The sequence below is a fragment of the Carcharodon carcharias genome, chromosome 17, assembly GCF_017639515.1.
Source record: "Carcharodon carcharias isolate sCarCar2 chromosome 17, sCarCar2.pri, whole genome shotgun sequence".
In the NCBI taxonomy this organism is placed as follows: domain Eukaryota; kingdom Metazoa; phylum Chordata; class Chondrichthyes; order Lamniformes; family Lamnidae; genus Carcharodon; species Carcharodon carcharias.
Window position 1 is genome coordinate 62,649,068 of NC_054483.1, and position 16,586 is coordinate 62,665,653.

Below are 16,586 nucleotides of genomic sequence, written 5' to 3' on the forward strand. Positions count from 1 at the left end.
GTTTCCAAGGGGCTTTTTGTTTTGCTGATAAGGCTAAAATTTTCTGATCAGTGTTTGCTTTATTTTTAACTCACAAAAAATGTTATTTTTTAAATCAGCATTGATAAACTAAAAGCCTAGCAACAGAAAAGCCTAGTAATAGTATATTGGTGTTAACCCTAAACTAAATGCAACTTGTTCAGAGTCGTTATTGATAATCTCCAATGTGAATAATTACATTTACATACTACTGACCCAAAGTAGCTGTGCTCAGGTTGAAATTGAAGTAGCTTTCCTTAAGACAATAATATTCTTGAGTCCGTTGTTCAAAAATTATTTGAAAGTGTGCAAATTGCAACCTTAGCTATAATGTTATTTATAATGCTGTAGGCAAAGCATTGTTTCTCTTTTTGCATCTGCTTTTAATATGTATGAAGCACAATTGCCAAAGCTATAAAACTAAAAGCCAAACATTTTATTATTTGGGAATCACTTCAAAGCAGTTAGGATAGCTTTTGTCCTCCACTTGAATGAAACGTCTCTCTTGAATACTCATCAATTTTGATTTGCGATTCATCTCAACCATTTCCTTTTCTTGGAGCATAATGTGGAAAAATATGTATTTGTCCATTTTGGCAGGAAGAATAAAACGAAGCATATTATCTAAATGGTGAGTGGCTTTACTTAGTCTTTGCTTTTTTTACACTTTGTAAGAAAGTTCAGTATTGCCCATTGGTGGATCAAGTTGATGGCTGTAGCTGGCAATATAAGATTACTGCTCACAGATTACTGACTGCATAATATCAGTGAAAATGTCTTTTATTTTAAACAATCATAATCAGTTCTATAAAATATTGCCTAGGTTTTCTAAACCATTAGTTCCTGTTAAAACCTTGTAAATATTTATAATATTTATAAAGCTTTAGGTACAAGGTGGGTGGTAAGCTTCAAGAAGGCAGCTCACTATCATCTTCTCAAGGGCAATTAGGGATGAAACTAATTAATTTCAGTTTTTTTGTACACAAAATCAACTAAATTCAATCTTCATTGGCTCATATGGTAATCTGTTGATGACTAAAGCTATTTTTTTAATTGATTATCACAATTGGTTAAAAAGGAACCCCTAAAATTTACACGTATTCTGTTGCTGCACATATGAACTTATGCTAAATTAGCTTTAAGTGTGTCCCATACTGACGTTCACTTGCAGCAGTTTGTAGATTGGTTCTTCTGGGCCCGCAAAGAATTTGGACTGACAATCAGCATCAGGAAGGCCAGAGTCATGGGCCAGGACATAGAGACTCCACCTTCCATCAGTAATGACAACCTCACCCTGGAGGTCGTTGGCAACTTCACATAACTTGGATCACCAATTTCCAGCAACCTATCCCTTGATGCCGAAATCAGTACCAGGATTACCAAGGCCACATCTGTCATGTCAAAGTTGAGAAGGCTAGAGTGGACCAACAGCAAACTAATCGAAAATACAAAGCTCCATGTGTACCAGGCTTGTGTTCTCAGCACCCTCCTTTACAGTAACGAGGCATGGATAACTTATGCAAGGCAAGAAAAGTGGCTGAACAGCTTCCACCTCCATTGCCCCAGATGAATATTGGGCATCTCCTGCAGGACAGAATGCCGAATATGGAAGTACACTAGCATACAGGGATTCCCAGCACATTTGCCCTTTTGAGTCAGTGGCAATTTCATTGGCTGGATCATGTGAGCTGAATGGGCTTATCCCCAAAGACATGCTCTATGGCAAGTTTGCTTTCGGCACGAGACTAACAGGTCATCCATGTCAGCGACACAAGGATGTCTGCAAGTGAGATTTGCAGATGGGATCTGAGTCAATGCATGGGAAGCCCTTGCTGCTGACCAGGTTGCCTGGAGGTAAGCAGTCAGGAAGGGCACGGAAAACACAGAGGACAAAAGAAATGACCTGATAGTGGAAAAGAACCTGTTGATCTTGGGCCAATGCTATTCATCTGTGCCAGCTGCAGAAGGGGCTGCTGCCTCTCACGAATAGGCCTCTACAACCACAACAGAAAATGTTCTATACAGAAGTGGCATACACCCTGGGCACAGTCCATCATCTCCTGAGATAGACGTATGCCATCAACAAGTGTACAAACTAAAATTTGCATGAACCCTTTACTTTCTTCGATGTATTTTATGTAATGATGTGCACACAATGACTCTGGCAGGTTGGGCAAAATTAGTCTGCACAACAGGTGAATTTGGGCTGCAGTCAGTTCTGTTCAGGATTAGACAAGACAAATTGCATCCATTGGGAATGCTATCCTTTCATTTCCTTTGATTTGTAACAATCCAAACTGAAATAATGGAGTTGCACTTCTGATAAATTTGCAAATTATGTGAATTCTTTTCTTCTTTAACACTGTTTCTGTGACTGTCATTTTGCCTGCCCTCCCTATTTTAAACCAATAAATTAAATAATCCCTATTTTGTCTAAATGCAGCTGTTTCCTCGTCTTCCTGACGGAAGCTGGGCGCGGCTCGGAAGGAGGAGGGATGCATGCCAAGGTGTGAAGCCTGTGCTGGAGTGGGATCCTCCTGCAGATTGAACACACACAGCTTGTACACAACTTAAAAAAAAACAATTTATGTGCATCCCTGTGCTGCAAGGAATTTGTAGCCGGCAACTTGCGAATTCTCCAGTGTTTTGCGGCTTGTTTCTGACAGATTGCAGCCGCTCACCTGGAGCTGAGAGGGTCATTCCCTCCCGGGGGGAGACTGTGGAGTTTTTTTTTAAAAAAGCGCTGGCTGGCCTTCTGAAACTCACATGCTCGATCGCTTCGCCCGTGGGGACAGCCACAGCCGCGGGCGGCTGGAACTCCGCAAACATGAATGGAGAGCGTTCGAGTTCCTCGGGCTGTGCCGCGGGTAGAGGGCGAGAGAAGGAGAAACTCCCACCCATAGTGACAGCCTCAGCAAGCTCACTGCCGGCCGCCACATCATTTGCGGTATGTTTCTGAAAAACCGGAATGGTTCGGTAATGATATTAAATTGGCTCACTCAGTAGTTTTGGACAGGAAGAAATCAGTACTGTAGTTGTCACAAGACTAAAGAGTATCCTCCAGAGAAGCTGAAAAAAATGGCTGCTTGGAAACTCATAGCACCAATCCCAATTGGCAATGTTTTGCTTTTTCAAAAACTGGAGCTTACATTTATTTATTTTAAATTACCCTGAATACGACTGCTTTATTAAACGAAGACCAGAAAGAGCAATGCGATTGGAGTTGTGGATTGGTACCAACCTGTCCCCGAAGTGCCACTGGCTCCTTCAATAAATATCTTGTGACTGACGCCTCAATAGTTTGACACTTAACTTTCAAACTCTTAACAGGCAAAATAATTCACTACAAAAGTCGACTTAGAAATTGCTGCGTGTAAAATTATAAGCGTTTTCTTGTCAGTTTTGATTTTAATCTTTCCCTAGAAGATGGTGTCACCGAAAAGTAGTCCATTTGATTTTAATTCAGCTTCCAATTATCTGGCTTCTTGGATTGGCTGCAAATAAGGCTGAGCAATTAATTTGCAACCTGTTAGCCAATCTTTGAATTAACTTTAAAATCTACAATTTTGTAACTGTTAACTGGTGATTGATGCTGTAAGATCTCAGTAGGATTTGTATTCATGTGATGATCCCACATGTCCCATGGATTTTTTCCAATACGAAATTGAATTTTAAAAATGGATTATTTGATCTACAAACAATAGCTTGTGTGGTGTTTTACTGAAAATATTTGGTGAATTTATCGATTGTGATCATGTTTGAAACAGACAAGTAAAATGCTGCATTGCAATAATATAACTTCAGCTGAAGTTTATAGGGCTGTCACTTAGCACTTTTTAGTGATTAACTTTTGAAATGCATACTAATCACAAGTTACACAGGTTCCCTTTTCGAGCTACAATTTAATAGAACTACTTGCATTCATGTAGTGCCTACAACACAGTAAAACATTCCAAGGTGTTTCACAGGAGCTTAATCGGGCAAAACTTCACACTAAATTAAAGGTGGTTGATGAATAGCTTGGTCAAAGAGCTAGGTTATAAGGATTTCCTTAAAGGAGGACTGAGGGGTGGAGAGGGACATAAGTTTAACAAGGCTTGGGGCCTTGATAGTTGATGGCACAGATCCTGATGTTGAGCAAAGGAAGTGGGTAATTAATGCTCAAGAGACCAGAATTTGAGGAACACAACATTCTTGGAGTAATGAAGCTGCGTAGCAGACATTGGCAGAAGTGAGGCTGTGGAGGGATTTGAAGAAAAAGATTGGAATTTTAAAATCTGCCCATTGTTTGTAGACTGCAAGCCAGTAGAGGCTGGCAAGTACAGGGGTGATGGGTGAACAGAACTTGGTGCAAATTAGGAAACAGATCAAAGATTTAGATTCCAACTTGGACTCAGTGACTGGAACAAGTCAGTGATGTACACCGCTGCACATAAATATCCTTCTGGTGCCCAGCTTCATGGCCTCTTTGGATCAGATTATAGCAAATTGGAGAAAAGTTGCGTGTGCTTTAGATCTTCGATTCCATTTCCATAAATTCTGCTCATAGAAGAATGCTCAAAACCTCTCCTTAAACAAAGATATTCCCTCAGGGCCCACCCAGAAGGAATTTTCGGATGTTGCACTAAGTATTTAAGTCACACATTTAAAAAGACACATAGAATCACAATTAACAGTTCCATTTTATTTGTAGAGCAATTTAATAATTTTTAAATATCTTTTATGTAATTCTTCTCTCCCACAAACAGCAGCTCATGAGATTCAGTATCTACAGTACAAATGAGTTTTAGAAAATACAGCCAGTAAATGATGAACATGTCATTAAACAAACATTCGTATGGTAGAATTATTTTAAATTGTAGGGTAGTAAAACCACTTCTCTCTAGATCTTGATTGATTATTTGGGGTGAAACTTGGGGGCATGGAAATTAAATCCCAGAAGTGGGATCATGGAAAATTGGTGGTGAAACCTTATTGTAATGTGACAGATTTGTGGCATCCGCCATTTGTTACGCTATGTGTGTTTCTCTTGGGGGCTGGGAAATTGGTCATCTCTGACACCACTAAAGGTAGTCAACACCTCTTCTAAGGGGACTGTGACTGCAGACAGCAGGACATTTGTAAAAATGGCTGCAAGAAGTCCAAAGAGGCTACTGTGGTTCTCCAATGCAGCAATACAGGTCATGGTTTTGGGTGCTAACGGGAAGAGGAGATGGGGCAGACAGTCCTCAAGGCAACAACTCACAAGACAGTGGGAAAAGATCTTAGGACATGGTTACAACACCATATAAAGTTCAGTAATCTCACCAGAGTTGTCAAGGTCCTTCCTGTCACCTCATTTACTGTCTCTTCACACCTGCAACTTTTGTAGACCCACTAACCACAACACTCCCCTCACCTTCCTTTCACTCTCCTACAATCATTGAACTATAATCCACTTCTTTCTCCTCCTCCTCTCACTCTGCACCTCCAATTTCAGCATCACCTCAAATTCTGCACACAACAGCTACAATATTCAACCTTAATGGGCACCTTCTCAAAATGGTGATGCAACACTGCCACTAACACAGTCCCTTATTTCTTGAAGGTAAATGCCATGCATGATGTAACATGATACAATAGATATACTATTAAGGTGTCCTGGACTATAAAGGTTAATGTGGGATGAGGGAAGCAGTACCTCCCACATTATGATGTAGGGAGAGTCACATGGAAGTATAGAGTGTAGTCGTGAGCCTGTTCGAAGTCAGCATGAAGATAGCACCTTGTCTGGTCTATATTCTGTAAATATTTACATAGTTGTGTTATTAAACAGTTATTATTCAACCATACAAGCCTCTAGACCTCTTCATGAGACAACATACAACCTTACAACAATAGCCAGCAACTTGACAAACTAAAGGCCACCTGCAGATGTACCACACTCCTTCAGCTGATGAATCAGTATTGCTCCATGTTTAACATCACTTGGAGGAAGCACGGAGGGTGGCAAGGGTGCAGAATGTACTCTGGGTGGGGTCTCCAATGTCCAGCATCAAGATTGGCTTGGTAGCACCACCATAGACTGAGCTGGCCAAGTCCTAAAAGACCTAACTGCTAGACTGGGCCTGCAGCAGGTGATGAGGAAACCAACAAGAGGGAAAAACATTCTTGACCTTATCATCACCAACCTGCCTACCACAGATGCATCTGTCCATTACAGGATCACTAGGAGTGACCACTGCACAGTCCTTGTCTAGACGAAGACCCATCTTCACATTGAGGATACCCTCCATCATGTTATTTGGCACTATCACTGTGCTAAATGGAATAGATTTCAAAGAGGTCCAGTAACTCGACTGGGTAACCATGAAGCACAGCAAAATAATACTCAACCACAACCTGTAACCTCAAGGCCAGGCCTCACTCTACCTTTACCACCAAGCCAGGGGATCAACCCTGGTTCAAAGAAAAGTGTAGGATGGCATGTCAGGAGCAGCACCAGGCATATCTAAAAATGAGGTGTCAGCCTGGTGAAGCTATTATACAGGACTACATATGTGTCAGATAGCATAAGCAGCAAGTGACAGACAGAGCTAAGTGATTCCAGTCCTTCCAGTCATGAATGGTGGTGGACAATCAAACAACTCATTGGAGGAAGAGGCTCCACAAATATCCCCATCCTCAATGAGGGGGGAGCGCAGCACATAGTGAAACAGATAATGCTGAAGCATTTGCAACAAACTTCAGCCAGAAGTGCCGAGTCAATGATTGATCTCTGCCTCCAGAGGTCCCCAGCATCACAGATGCCAGTCTTCAGCCAATTTGATTCACTCCATGTGATATCAAGGAATGGCTGAAGGCACTGGATACTGCAAAGGCTATGGGCCCTGACAACATCCCGCAATAGTACTGAAGACTTGTGCCCCAGAACTTCTGCACCCCTAGCCAAGCTTTTTCAGCACAGCCGCAACATGGGCATCTTCCCAGCAATGTGGAAAGTTGCCCAGTTATGTCCTGTACACATACAACAGGACAAATCCAACCCAGTCGATTATCACCCCATCAGCCTACTCTTGATCATCAGTAAAGTAATGTAAAGGATCATCAACAGTGCTATCGAGAGGCACTTGCTTAGCAATAACCTGTTCAGTGGAGCCAGGGCCACTCAGCTCCTGACCTCATTACAGTCTTGGTTCAAACATGGAGAAAAAGAGCTGAACTCCCGAGGTGAGGTGAGAATGACTGCCCTTGACATCAAGGCCGCATTTGAACGAGTGTGGAATCAAAGAACCAGTGCAAAATTGGAGTCAATGGGAATCGGAAGGGAAAACTCTCTGCTGGTTGGAGTCATACCTAGTACAAAGGAAGATGGTTGTGGTTGTTGGGGATCAATCATTTCAGTTCCAGGACCACTGCAGGATTCCTCTGGGTAGTGTCTGAGGTCCAAATATCTCCAGCTACTTCATCAGTGACCTTCCTTCCATCATAAAGTCAGAAGTGGGGATGTTCACTGCACAATGTTCCTCACCATTTGCAACTCCTCAGATACTGAAACAGTCCATGTCCAAATGCAGCAAGACCTGGACAATACCCAGGCTTGGGCTGACAAGTGGCAAGTAACGTTCATGCCGCAGAAGTGGCAGGCAATGACTATCCCCAACAAAAGAGATTCTAACCGTCGCCCTTTGAGATTTAATGGCATTACCATTGATGAATCCCCCACAATCAACATCCTGGGGTTTACCATTGGCCAGAAACAGAACTGGACTAACCATATAAATATTGTGGCTACAAGAGCAGGTCAGAGGCTGGGAATCCTATGGCGAGTAACTCACCTCCTCCTGACTCCCCCAAAGTCTGTCCACCATCTAAAAGGCACAAGTCACTCAAGTTCTGTCGAAGGGTCATGAGGACTCGAAACGTCAACTCTTTTCTTCTCCGCCGATGCTGCCAGACCTGCTGAGTTTTTCCAGGTAATTCTGTTTTTGTTTTGGATTTCCAGCATCCGCAGTTTTTTTGTTTTTAAGTCAGGAGTGTGATGGAATACTCTCCAATTGCCTGGATGAGTGCAGTTCCAACAGCACTTCAGAAGCTTGACTCCATCCTCCAGGATAAGCAACCTGCTTGATTGGCACCCCATCCACAAACATTCACTCATTCCACCAATGACACACAGTGGCAGCAATGTGTACCATAAGATGCACTGCAGGAACTCACCGAGGCACCTTCCAAACCCCCAACTGCTACAATGTAGAAGGACAAGGGCAGCAAACACATGGGAACACCACCACCTGGAAGTTCCCTCCAAGCTACACTCTATCCTGACTTGGAAATATATCACCGTTCCTTCACAGCCACTGGGTCAAAATCCTGGAAGTCCCTCCCTAACAGTACTGTGGGTGAACCTACACCACGGGGACTGCAACTGTTCAAGAAAGCTCACCACCATCTTCTCAAGGGCAATTAGGTATGGGCAATAAATGCTGGCCTAGCCAGTAATGCCCGCATCCCCTGAATGATTGGAAAAAGCACCCTCTCGCCACTCGAGGAAGCTTTGGATATCATGGGCAGCAAGTATTTCATGGCTGTGATGAATAATGATGCTGGAGGAGACATCACAGAGTTGGCACATCCCTTTTCCCCTTGTCACTTCTACCTCTCCTTTCCTTACATAGACTGCAACTGTTATGTAGACTACATAACAGTTGCAGTGCTTTCAATAGCATCTCGCCTCCCTGCTTACACATCACATCAAAAGATAACCCATGTGGTTCTGTTATATTTCAGGTGCAAAATATCAAGGTTCCTGTGCCAGTTCAGGAAATAGAGACCAGTCATCTAAAAGATACCGTATTGCTCAATCTGACCATAGCAAGCAGCAGTTCAGAGACTGGTATCACGTGTACATTAGAAAGTAGGTTAGATAGATCCATGAGGTGAATCACCAAGCATGAGTACAAGAATTATGGCAGGAAACAGGGCAGCAGAGGTACTAGTTTCCAGAGGGTGAGATCAAATACTAGCTCTGAGAACTCTGAAGGGCTTAGACTACTGATGAAGGCTGCTAGGAAATATTGTGTTCTGAGCAGCCCACCCACAAATTGCGAACACAGGAGTCCGATTCAACTTTTTTTCAGAGACTCTTGCAGAACATGGAGACCATTCTTGTCAACCATGGACTGAGTGGTCGTTTCCATGACAATGGTAATTGAGATCGAGCCTCAGGTGACAGCTCTGAAAGCATCCATGGCAGCTCATGCTGCTTCCAACTTATGTCTAGGATCTAATGTGGATTGGGACTTTGAAACACATTATTCCAGGTTCAGGTATGAAAAGTATTCCTTGAAGCTCGACTGTATGTAGGGCCTCCTGTAAAGTGTCCTCCACCACACTCCTCCGGGCTGCTTCTGCTTGCTGCTGTCTAGTGTGCCCCTTCTTCCTCTAGTCCTAAAGACAGACAAGATGTCTGAAACTGGTGCAAAGTTATTCTAGTGCTCTCAAAGTCAATAGTGGAATAGATAAAATAACCTAGAGGCAGGGCTAAAATGATGTCTGCTGAGTCAGCTCACTTCTGTCATCTGGGGGGAGCAAAAGGAATGTAGTGTTAGTAGGGGACAGTATAGTAAGGGGGGTTGACAATGTTCTCTGTAGCAAAAGGTAAGAGTCCAGACGACTTTGTTGCCTGCTCAGTGCCGGGGTTCTGGATGTCTGCTCAGGGCTGAAGAGGAACTTGCAGTGGGAGGGGGAGGATCCAGTGATCTTGGTCCATGTAGGTACCAACAACATAGGCAGGATAAGGAAGGAGTCTCTGCATAGTCAGTATGAGCAACTAAGCACCATATTAAGAATCAGAGCCTCAAAGGTAATAATTTCTGGGTTACTATCTTAGCCATGAGCAAATTGGCATAGGATAAATAAGATTAGAGAAATGAATGCATGGCTCAAAGGGTGGTGTGGGAGAAGTGAGTTCTGGTTTGTGAGGCACTGGCACCAGTATTGGGGAAAGTGGGATTTGTACTGTTAGGACTGTGCTGGGGCTGGTGTCCTCACAAACTGGCTAACTAGGGAAGTAGAGAGAGTTTTAAACTGAATAGTGGGGGCAAGGGACCAAATTTGGGAAAATAAACAGACTGTGATAGGAAGGGACAGAGAGTACAAATCTAAGAATAAATCAACAGATAATGCTAGATGCTACAAAAATAATAAAAGGGCAAAACTAAAGGCTCTGTATCTAAACATATGTAGCATTCAGAACAAAACAAATGAACTGAGCGCAAATAGAAATAAATAAGTACGATCTGATATCTATCACAGAGACATGGCTGCAGGATGACATAGGTTGGGACCTGAATATTGAAAGGTATGTGACATTTAGGAAGGACTGGAAGTTAGGAAAAGATGGAGAGGTGGATCTATTAATTAATTATGGTATTAGCACATTAGAGAGGGATGACCTAAATTCAGGAAACCAGGATGTAGAAGTGGTTTGGATTGAGATGAGGAATGATAAAGGCAAGAAGTCACTTGTGTACAAGCCCCCTAATTGTAACTGCACAGTAGGACAGGGTATAAAAGAAGAGATAATGGGTGCTTGCCAGAAAGATACAGCAATAATCGTGGGGGATTTTAATCTACATATAGACTGGAAAAATCAGGTGGGCAAAGTTAGCGTGTAAGAGGAGTTAATAGAATGTTTTTGTGATAGTTTCTGGAGCCAACCAGAGAGCAGGCGATACCGGACCTGATATTGTGCAATGAAATAGGATTACTTGATGACCTCCTTATCAAGGCACCTCTTGGTAGCAGCGATCATAATATGATTGAATTTTACATTCAGTTTGAGGGAGAAATGAATACTTCCAAGACTACTATTTTAAACTTAAATGAGGCATAAAAGCAGAGCTAGCTAAAGTGAACTGCCAAAGAGGTTAAGGGATGTATCAATAGAATCTCAGTGGTAGATATTTAAAGAGATATTTCAGAATACACAGAATATATATATTCTAATGAGAAAGAAAAATTCCATGGAGAGGGCCCACTATCTGTGGGGTTAACTAAAAAAAGTTAAAAACCATATCAAACTTAAGGAAAAAGCATATAATTACGCCAAGATGATGGCAGGTCAGAAGATTGGAAACAATATAAAGAACAGCAAAGAATGACAAAAAAATTAATAAGGAGGGGAAAAATTAGAGTATGAGAGAAAGCTAGCTAGTGATATATAGGCGGGTAGTAAGAGTTTCTATAGATATTTAAATGAGAAAAGAGTTAACAAAGTGAGCATTGGTCCTATTGAGAGTGCATCAGGGGAGTTGATAATGAAAAATAGGGAGATGGCAGATGAATTAAACAGGTATTTTTGCTTCGGTCTTCATTATAGAGAACACTAGTAACATCCTGGAAACAGCTTTAAATCAGGAAATAGTAGGGAGGGAGGAACTTACAATCACCAGGGAAGTGGTATTGAGCAAATTGTTGGGGCTGCAGGCTGACAAATCCCTAGGTCTGGATAGACTTCATCCTAAGTTCTTGAAAGAAGTGGTTGGTGAGATAGTTGATGCACTGGTTTTAATTTCCCAAAATTCCCTAATTGGGGGAGGTTCCATTGGATTGGAAAATAGCAAATATAACTCCTTTTATTCAAAAAGGGAGGGAGACAGAAAACAGGAAACTATAGGTCAGTTAGCTTAACATCTGTCATAGGGAAAATGTTAGAATCTATTATTAAAGATGTTATAGCAGGACACTTTGCCCAATTGCCTTGAATTTTTCTGAGTCAACATGGTTTTGTAAAAGGAAAATCATGTTTGAACCAATTTATTGGAGTTCTTTGAAGGAGTCACATGTGCTGTGGATAAAGGGGATGTACTGTACTTAATTTCCAGAAGGCATTTGATAAGTGCCACATCAAATGTTATTGCAGAAAATAAAGGCTCATAGTGTAGGAGGTAACACATAAGCATGGATAGAACATTGGCTAGCTAACAGGAAGCAGAGAGTCGGCATAAATGGCTCATTTTCTGCTTGGCAGGATATGACGAGTGGTGTGCCACAGGATCAGTGCTGGGACCTCAACTTTTTACAACCTTATAAATTACTTGAATAAAGGAACCGAAGAAATGGTTGCCAAATTTGCTGACAACACAAAGTTAGGAAAGTAAATTGTGAAGAGGACGTAAGGAGGCTGCAAAGTGACATAGATAAGTTGTGATTGGGCAAAAATCTGGCAAATGGAGTATAATGTGGAAAAATGTGAAATTGTCCATTTTGGCAGGAAGAATAAAAAAGAGGCATATTATCTAAATGGTGAGTGATTGCAGAGCTCTGAGATTCAGAGGGATCTGGGTGCCCTAGTGCATGAATCATAAAAGGTTAGTATGCAGGTACAGCAGCTAATTAAGAAAGTTGATAGAATGTTATTTATTGAGGGGAATTGATTACAAAAGTGGGGAGGTTATGCTTCAGTTGAATTGGTGAGACCACACCTGGAATATTGTGTACAGTACTGGTCTTTTTATTTAAAGAAAGATGTAAATATGTTAGAGGCGGTTCAGAGGAGGATTACCTAGGACAACCTGCCCATTTGTGGTATTCGTCTATGAGGAAAGGCTGGACAGATTAGGCTTGTATCCGCTGGAATTTAGAAGAGTAAAAGGTGACTTAATTGAAACCATTAAGATCCTGAGGGGTCTTGACAGGGTGGATGTGGAGAGGATGTTTCCCCTTATGGGAGAATCTAGAACTAGGGGTCACTGTTTAAAAAGACAGAGATGAGGAGAATTTTTCTGAGGGTTGTGAGTCTTTGGAACTCCCTTCCTCAAAAGGGGGTGGAAGCAGAGCCTTTGAATATTTTTAAGCAGAGCCAGATAGATTCTTGATTAATAACGGGGTGAAAGGTTATTGGGGGTAGGTGGGAATGTGGGGTTGAGCTTACATTCAGATCAGCCATGATCTTATTGAATGGCAGAGCAGGCCCAAGCGGCCAAGTGGCTTACACCTACTCCTAATTTGTATGTTCTTCACTCAGAATTACCTCAAGTCTCTGGAAAGCTTTTAATTAAATGACCATGGGTGGGGTGTCCTCCCTTGAATGGACATGCTGATACAAAACCTTTTATGGAATTCACACTACCCATTGTTTGTACATTTGCCAAAACTCAAAAGTCCAAACCACATGTCTCTGGACTGAACACTTAACAAAGAGAGCTATGGGAAAATCAGTTCATAGTTAGGTGTGAATAGTCACCATGAATTCCCTATTGCATAGCAATGGTTTCTAACCTGGAATCATCAATTTAAGTGTTGATCATGTGATCATACAATCAAAATTGACTTCAGATAACAAATATTATTTACTCCACAAATTAGGGAGAAACAAGCCAGTCTGGAAACTAACAGAATAGCAGACTCCTGTGTGGGTTTCTCTTTCCACGCATCTAGCAAGCTTAAACTGTGTCTGCCGTTTGACTATCCAGGCAGAAATTTTTAGAAAATAAATTAACCTAATAGCTGCTGTCTCCAGAAGACAAGACACATCGACCACCAACTTCTTTTCGGCTGCCTTGATGCCAAATCCTGAGGAACTACCAAACCAGCCTACAAGACACACAGGACCATAAGGTGTAGGAGCATAAGTAGGCCATTCGGCCCATCAAGTCGGCCCCTCTATTTAATGAGATCATGGCTGATCTGATAATCCTCAACTCCACTTTCCTGTCTTTTCCCCATAATCCTGATTCCCTTACTGATTAAAAACCTGTCTATCTCAGCCTTGAATATACTTAACAACCCAGCTTCTACAACCCTCTGCAGTAAAGAATTCCACAGATTCACTACCCTCAGAGGAGAAATTCCTCCTCATCCCTGTCTTAAATGGGTGACCCCTTACTCTGAGTCTGGTCCTTGACTCTCCCACAAGGGGAAACAACCTCTAAGCATCTACCCTGTCAAGCCCCCTAAGAATCTTGTATGTTTCAATAAGGTCGCTTCTCATTCTTCTAAACTCCAATGAGTACAGGCACAACCTACTCAACCTCTCCTCATAAGAAAATCCCTCCATACCCGGAATCTGGACAGCCTCCAATGCCAGTATATTTTTCCTTGGATAAGGGGAGCAAAGCTGTTCACAGTATTCTAGGTGTGGTCTAACTAGTGCCTTGTATAATTTTAGCAAGACTTCCCTACCTTTATACTCCATTCCCTTTGAAATAAAGGCCAACATTCCATTTGCCTTCCCTATTACCTAACCTACTGAGTTTGTATGTTAGCTTTTTGGGATTCATGCACGAGGCCCTGGATCTTTAGTGTGTGTGTGTGTGTGTGTGTGTGTCAATAAATTCTATTCTCGTTTTTTCAAAAACTCAAAGAAAACCTGTCTGTGTGTGTCTTTTATAGTTGCAGCACTAAAATGGTTAAATGCTCACCAAATTGGCAAGCATCCTTGTATATGGAAAAAAAAACTTGTGGTTAAACGAGGAGTGGGAAAAGAGGGGAGCCCATCCTACCTCTCCTCGAGCTTAAATCAGGATCTGGGCAATTCAATTCCTGGGTCTTCCTGTTTTGTGTTCTTTCAGATTTGAAAAATAAATACTAATGTGTCAAAACCTGCTGAATAAAAGGTAAGTACCCTGTAAACATCCTACCTCACAGCAAGCACTGACACATGGAACGCATATATTTTTGTTAGACTGTCTGGAAGTGAGGTATGGCTTTGTTAATAAGATACTTCATCTACTGTTGTCTTAGGGATATGAAAAGCTGGCAACATGAAGCACTTCAAATTGCGTCATTGCTGCTGTCTCTTTTGTGAACTGTTTGATAAGTATCCTTTGTAGCTGTAACACAATATGTTGATTTAGCTTTCCAGAATCTGATTTAAAACAGGCTTTCTTGCAATTTTTCCCTCACTTATTTCACTTCTACAATTTGAGGAATATTCAAGTATAGACAAACCACTTTTACCATCATGTGAAAATGGTTATGCTCTTAATGTTACCTATATTTGTTGGAATAAAGTTTTTCACTAATAGCACTGTCAGAGAAACAAACAATACCTCTTCAATTCACCTTTGTTGTAGAACATTGAAGATGATAATGGCCTTGGGATTCCCGGGAGAGTTGTGCCATCAACATCGGAGAACCTGATTGAAGGTGCAAAAATCACAGGAAATTTTGGCATACATCACTTTTCACCACTACTTACGGTACTCTATTATTTCCTGGGATTTTTGTGCCACTTTTTAAATAGTTGATTATCATAGCCCCATTAAAATCAAGACCAGGATAGAGTTTATGTATTAAAGTGAGTAGGATCGCCATAGCCCCTTGGAGATTGTTGTAGAATGGCGCTGGTATTAACGGGAATCAAAGCAGGATCGCGTTTAAGATGCAGCATCGCTCCTAGTACAGTACCTATTTCAGTTCTGAATGTTCTTGATCAGAATGAATAGAGCCCTCATTTTTGAAGGTTTACTTTAATGCACACCTTTATAGATACTTCTCTGCATCACGGTATTGAGCAAAAATAGTTTAACTCTTGAAACAATATGAAATTGTTGATTGAGACGATATCATTTTTGCATTACGTTTGAAACCACTTTCTAATGTCAGCCACAGATGATGTATAGCACTCTTTAAAATCTACAGTTCCCAGCCATAGCCAGTGCAAAGTTCCAGGATAGCTTTTTTTGTTCTTGTGGCAATATTTTTACAATAACCTTGTTATCTTTTTATGCATTAACTTAACAGTATATAACTAGGGTTGCCAACACTGATTGGACCCTAGAAATTCAGTCACATGACATATCACATGACATATATACTGCAGTCTTCAAATGTGATTTTGTTTACTTAATGGCTTGACATCTGCTGTCTTGCAAGGAGGCTAGGTAACAAATGGTGTTTTGAGGTTGCGAGTGCTCAGGTTGGCCTTGACAAACTGGTCACTGCCCAAGCACAATATAATTGTGACACGATGTCAGTTCAGTCAGCCACAGTATGTTCATGATAAAGGCAGATATCTGCTAATGGTTTTGAAATTCATTTGTAGGGTGGTGATGTGTTTTAAATGTACATAGATCACACTGTTGCCAGTGCAGGACTTTTGCTGGTCACGATTAAATAGTGACAGACACGAAGATCAAGGTGGAAAAAAAGTGTGTCTTCCTGGCTACTGGTCTAAATAAAATCTGCTAGTTTTATAAACTATCAAACTACAGGAAGCTAGAGGTAAGGTTGTACAAAGCAGAAGATAAGTGAAACTCAACAAACTTAATAAAAAAGTATCTCATATTAGCAGCACTGAGTTTGTATCACTGCATCCAAATAAATTTGGAGCACTTGCTGCAACTTACCTACGGAAAGTGCAGTCACATGACCGTTTAATAGCTTTTGCATATTGCTCAAGTTACACACGGGACATGGGGCTACTTTACTCCCCGGTCACCAGCAGTTATGCCCAGGAGGTCAATCCCCTATTCTGATTCCCAGTAAAACCTAGAGGTTTGGCAAACATAATACAACATGTACTAATTTTGTTTTATATGTTAAGCAAGCTCCCATATATAATTGCATTGCTTATTTTCTTT

General features: G+C 41.4%; 1 protein-coding gene across 1 annotated transcript in view; it reads left to right on the forward strand.

The window, feature by feature from the left end:
- Positions 1-2,587: 2,587 nt before the first annotated feature.
- hectd2 (HECT domain containing 2) overlaps positions 2,588-16,586 on the forward strand; it is a 166,255-nt gene continuing 152,256 nt past the window's right edge. The window contains exon 1 of the mRNA XM_041209368.1: positions 2,588-2,965. Within this exon, the coding sequence (XP_041065302.1) occupies positions 2,606-2,965 (360 nt within the window). The 5' untranslated portion in view covers positions 2,588-2,605. The remainder of the gene's footprint in view (positions 2,966-16,586) is intronic.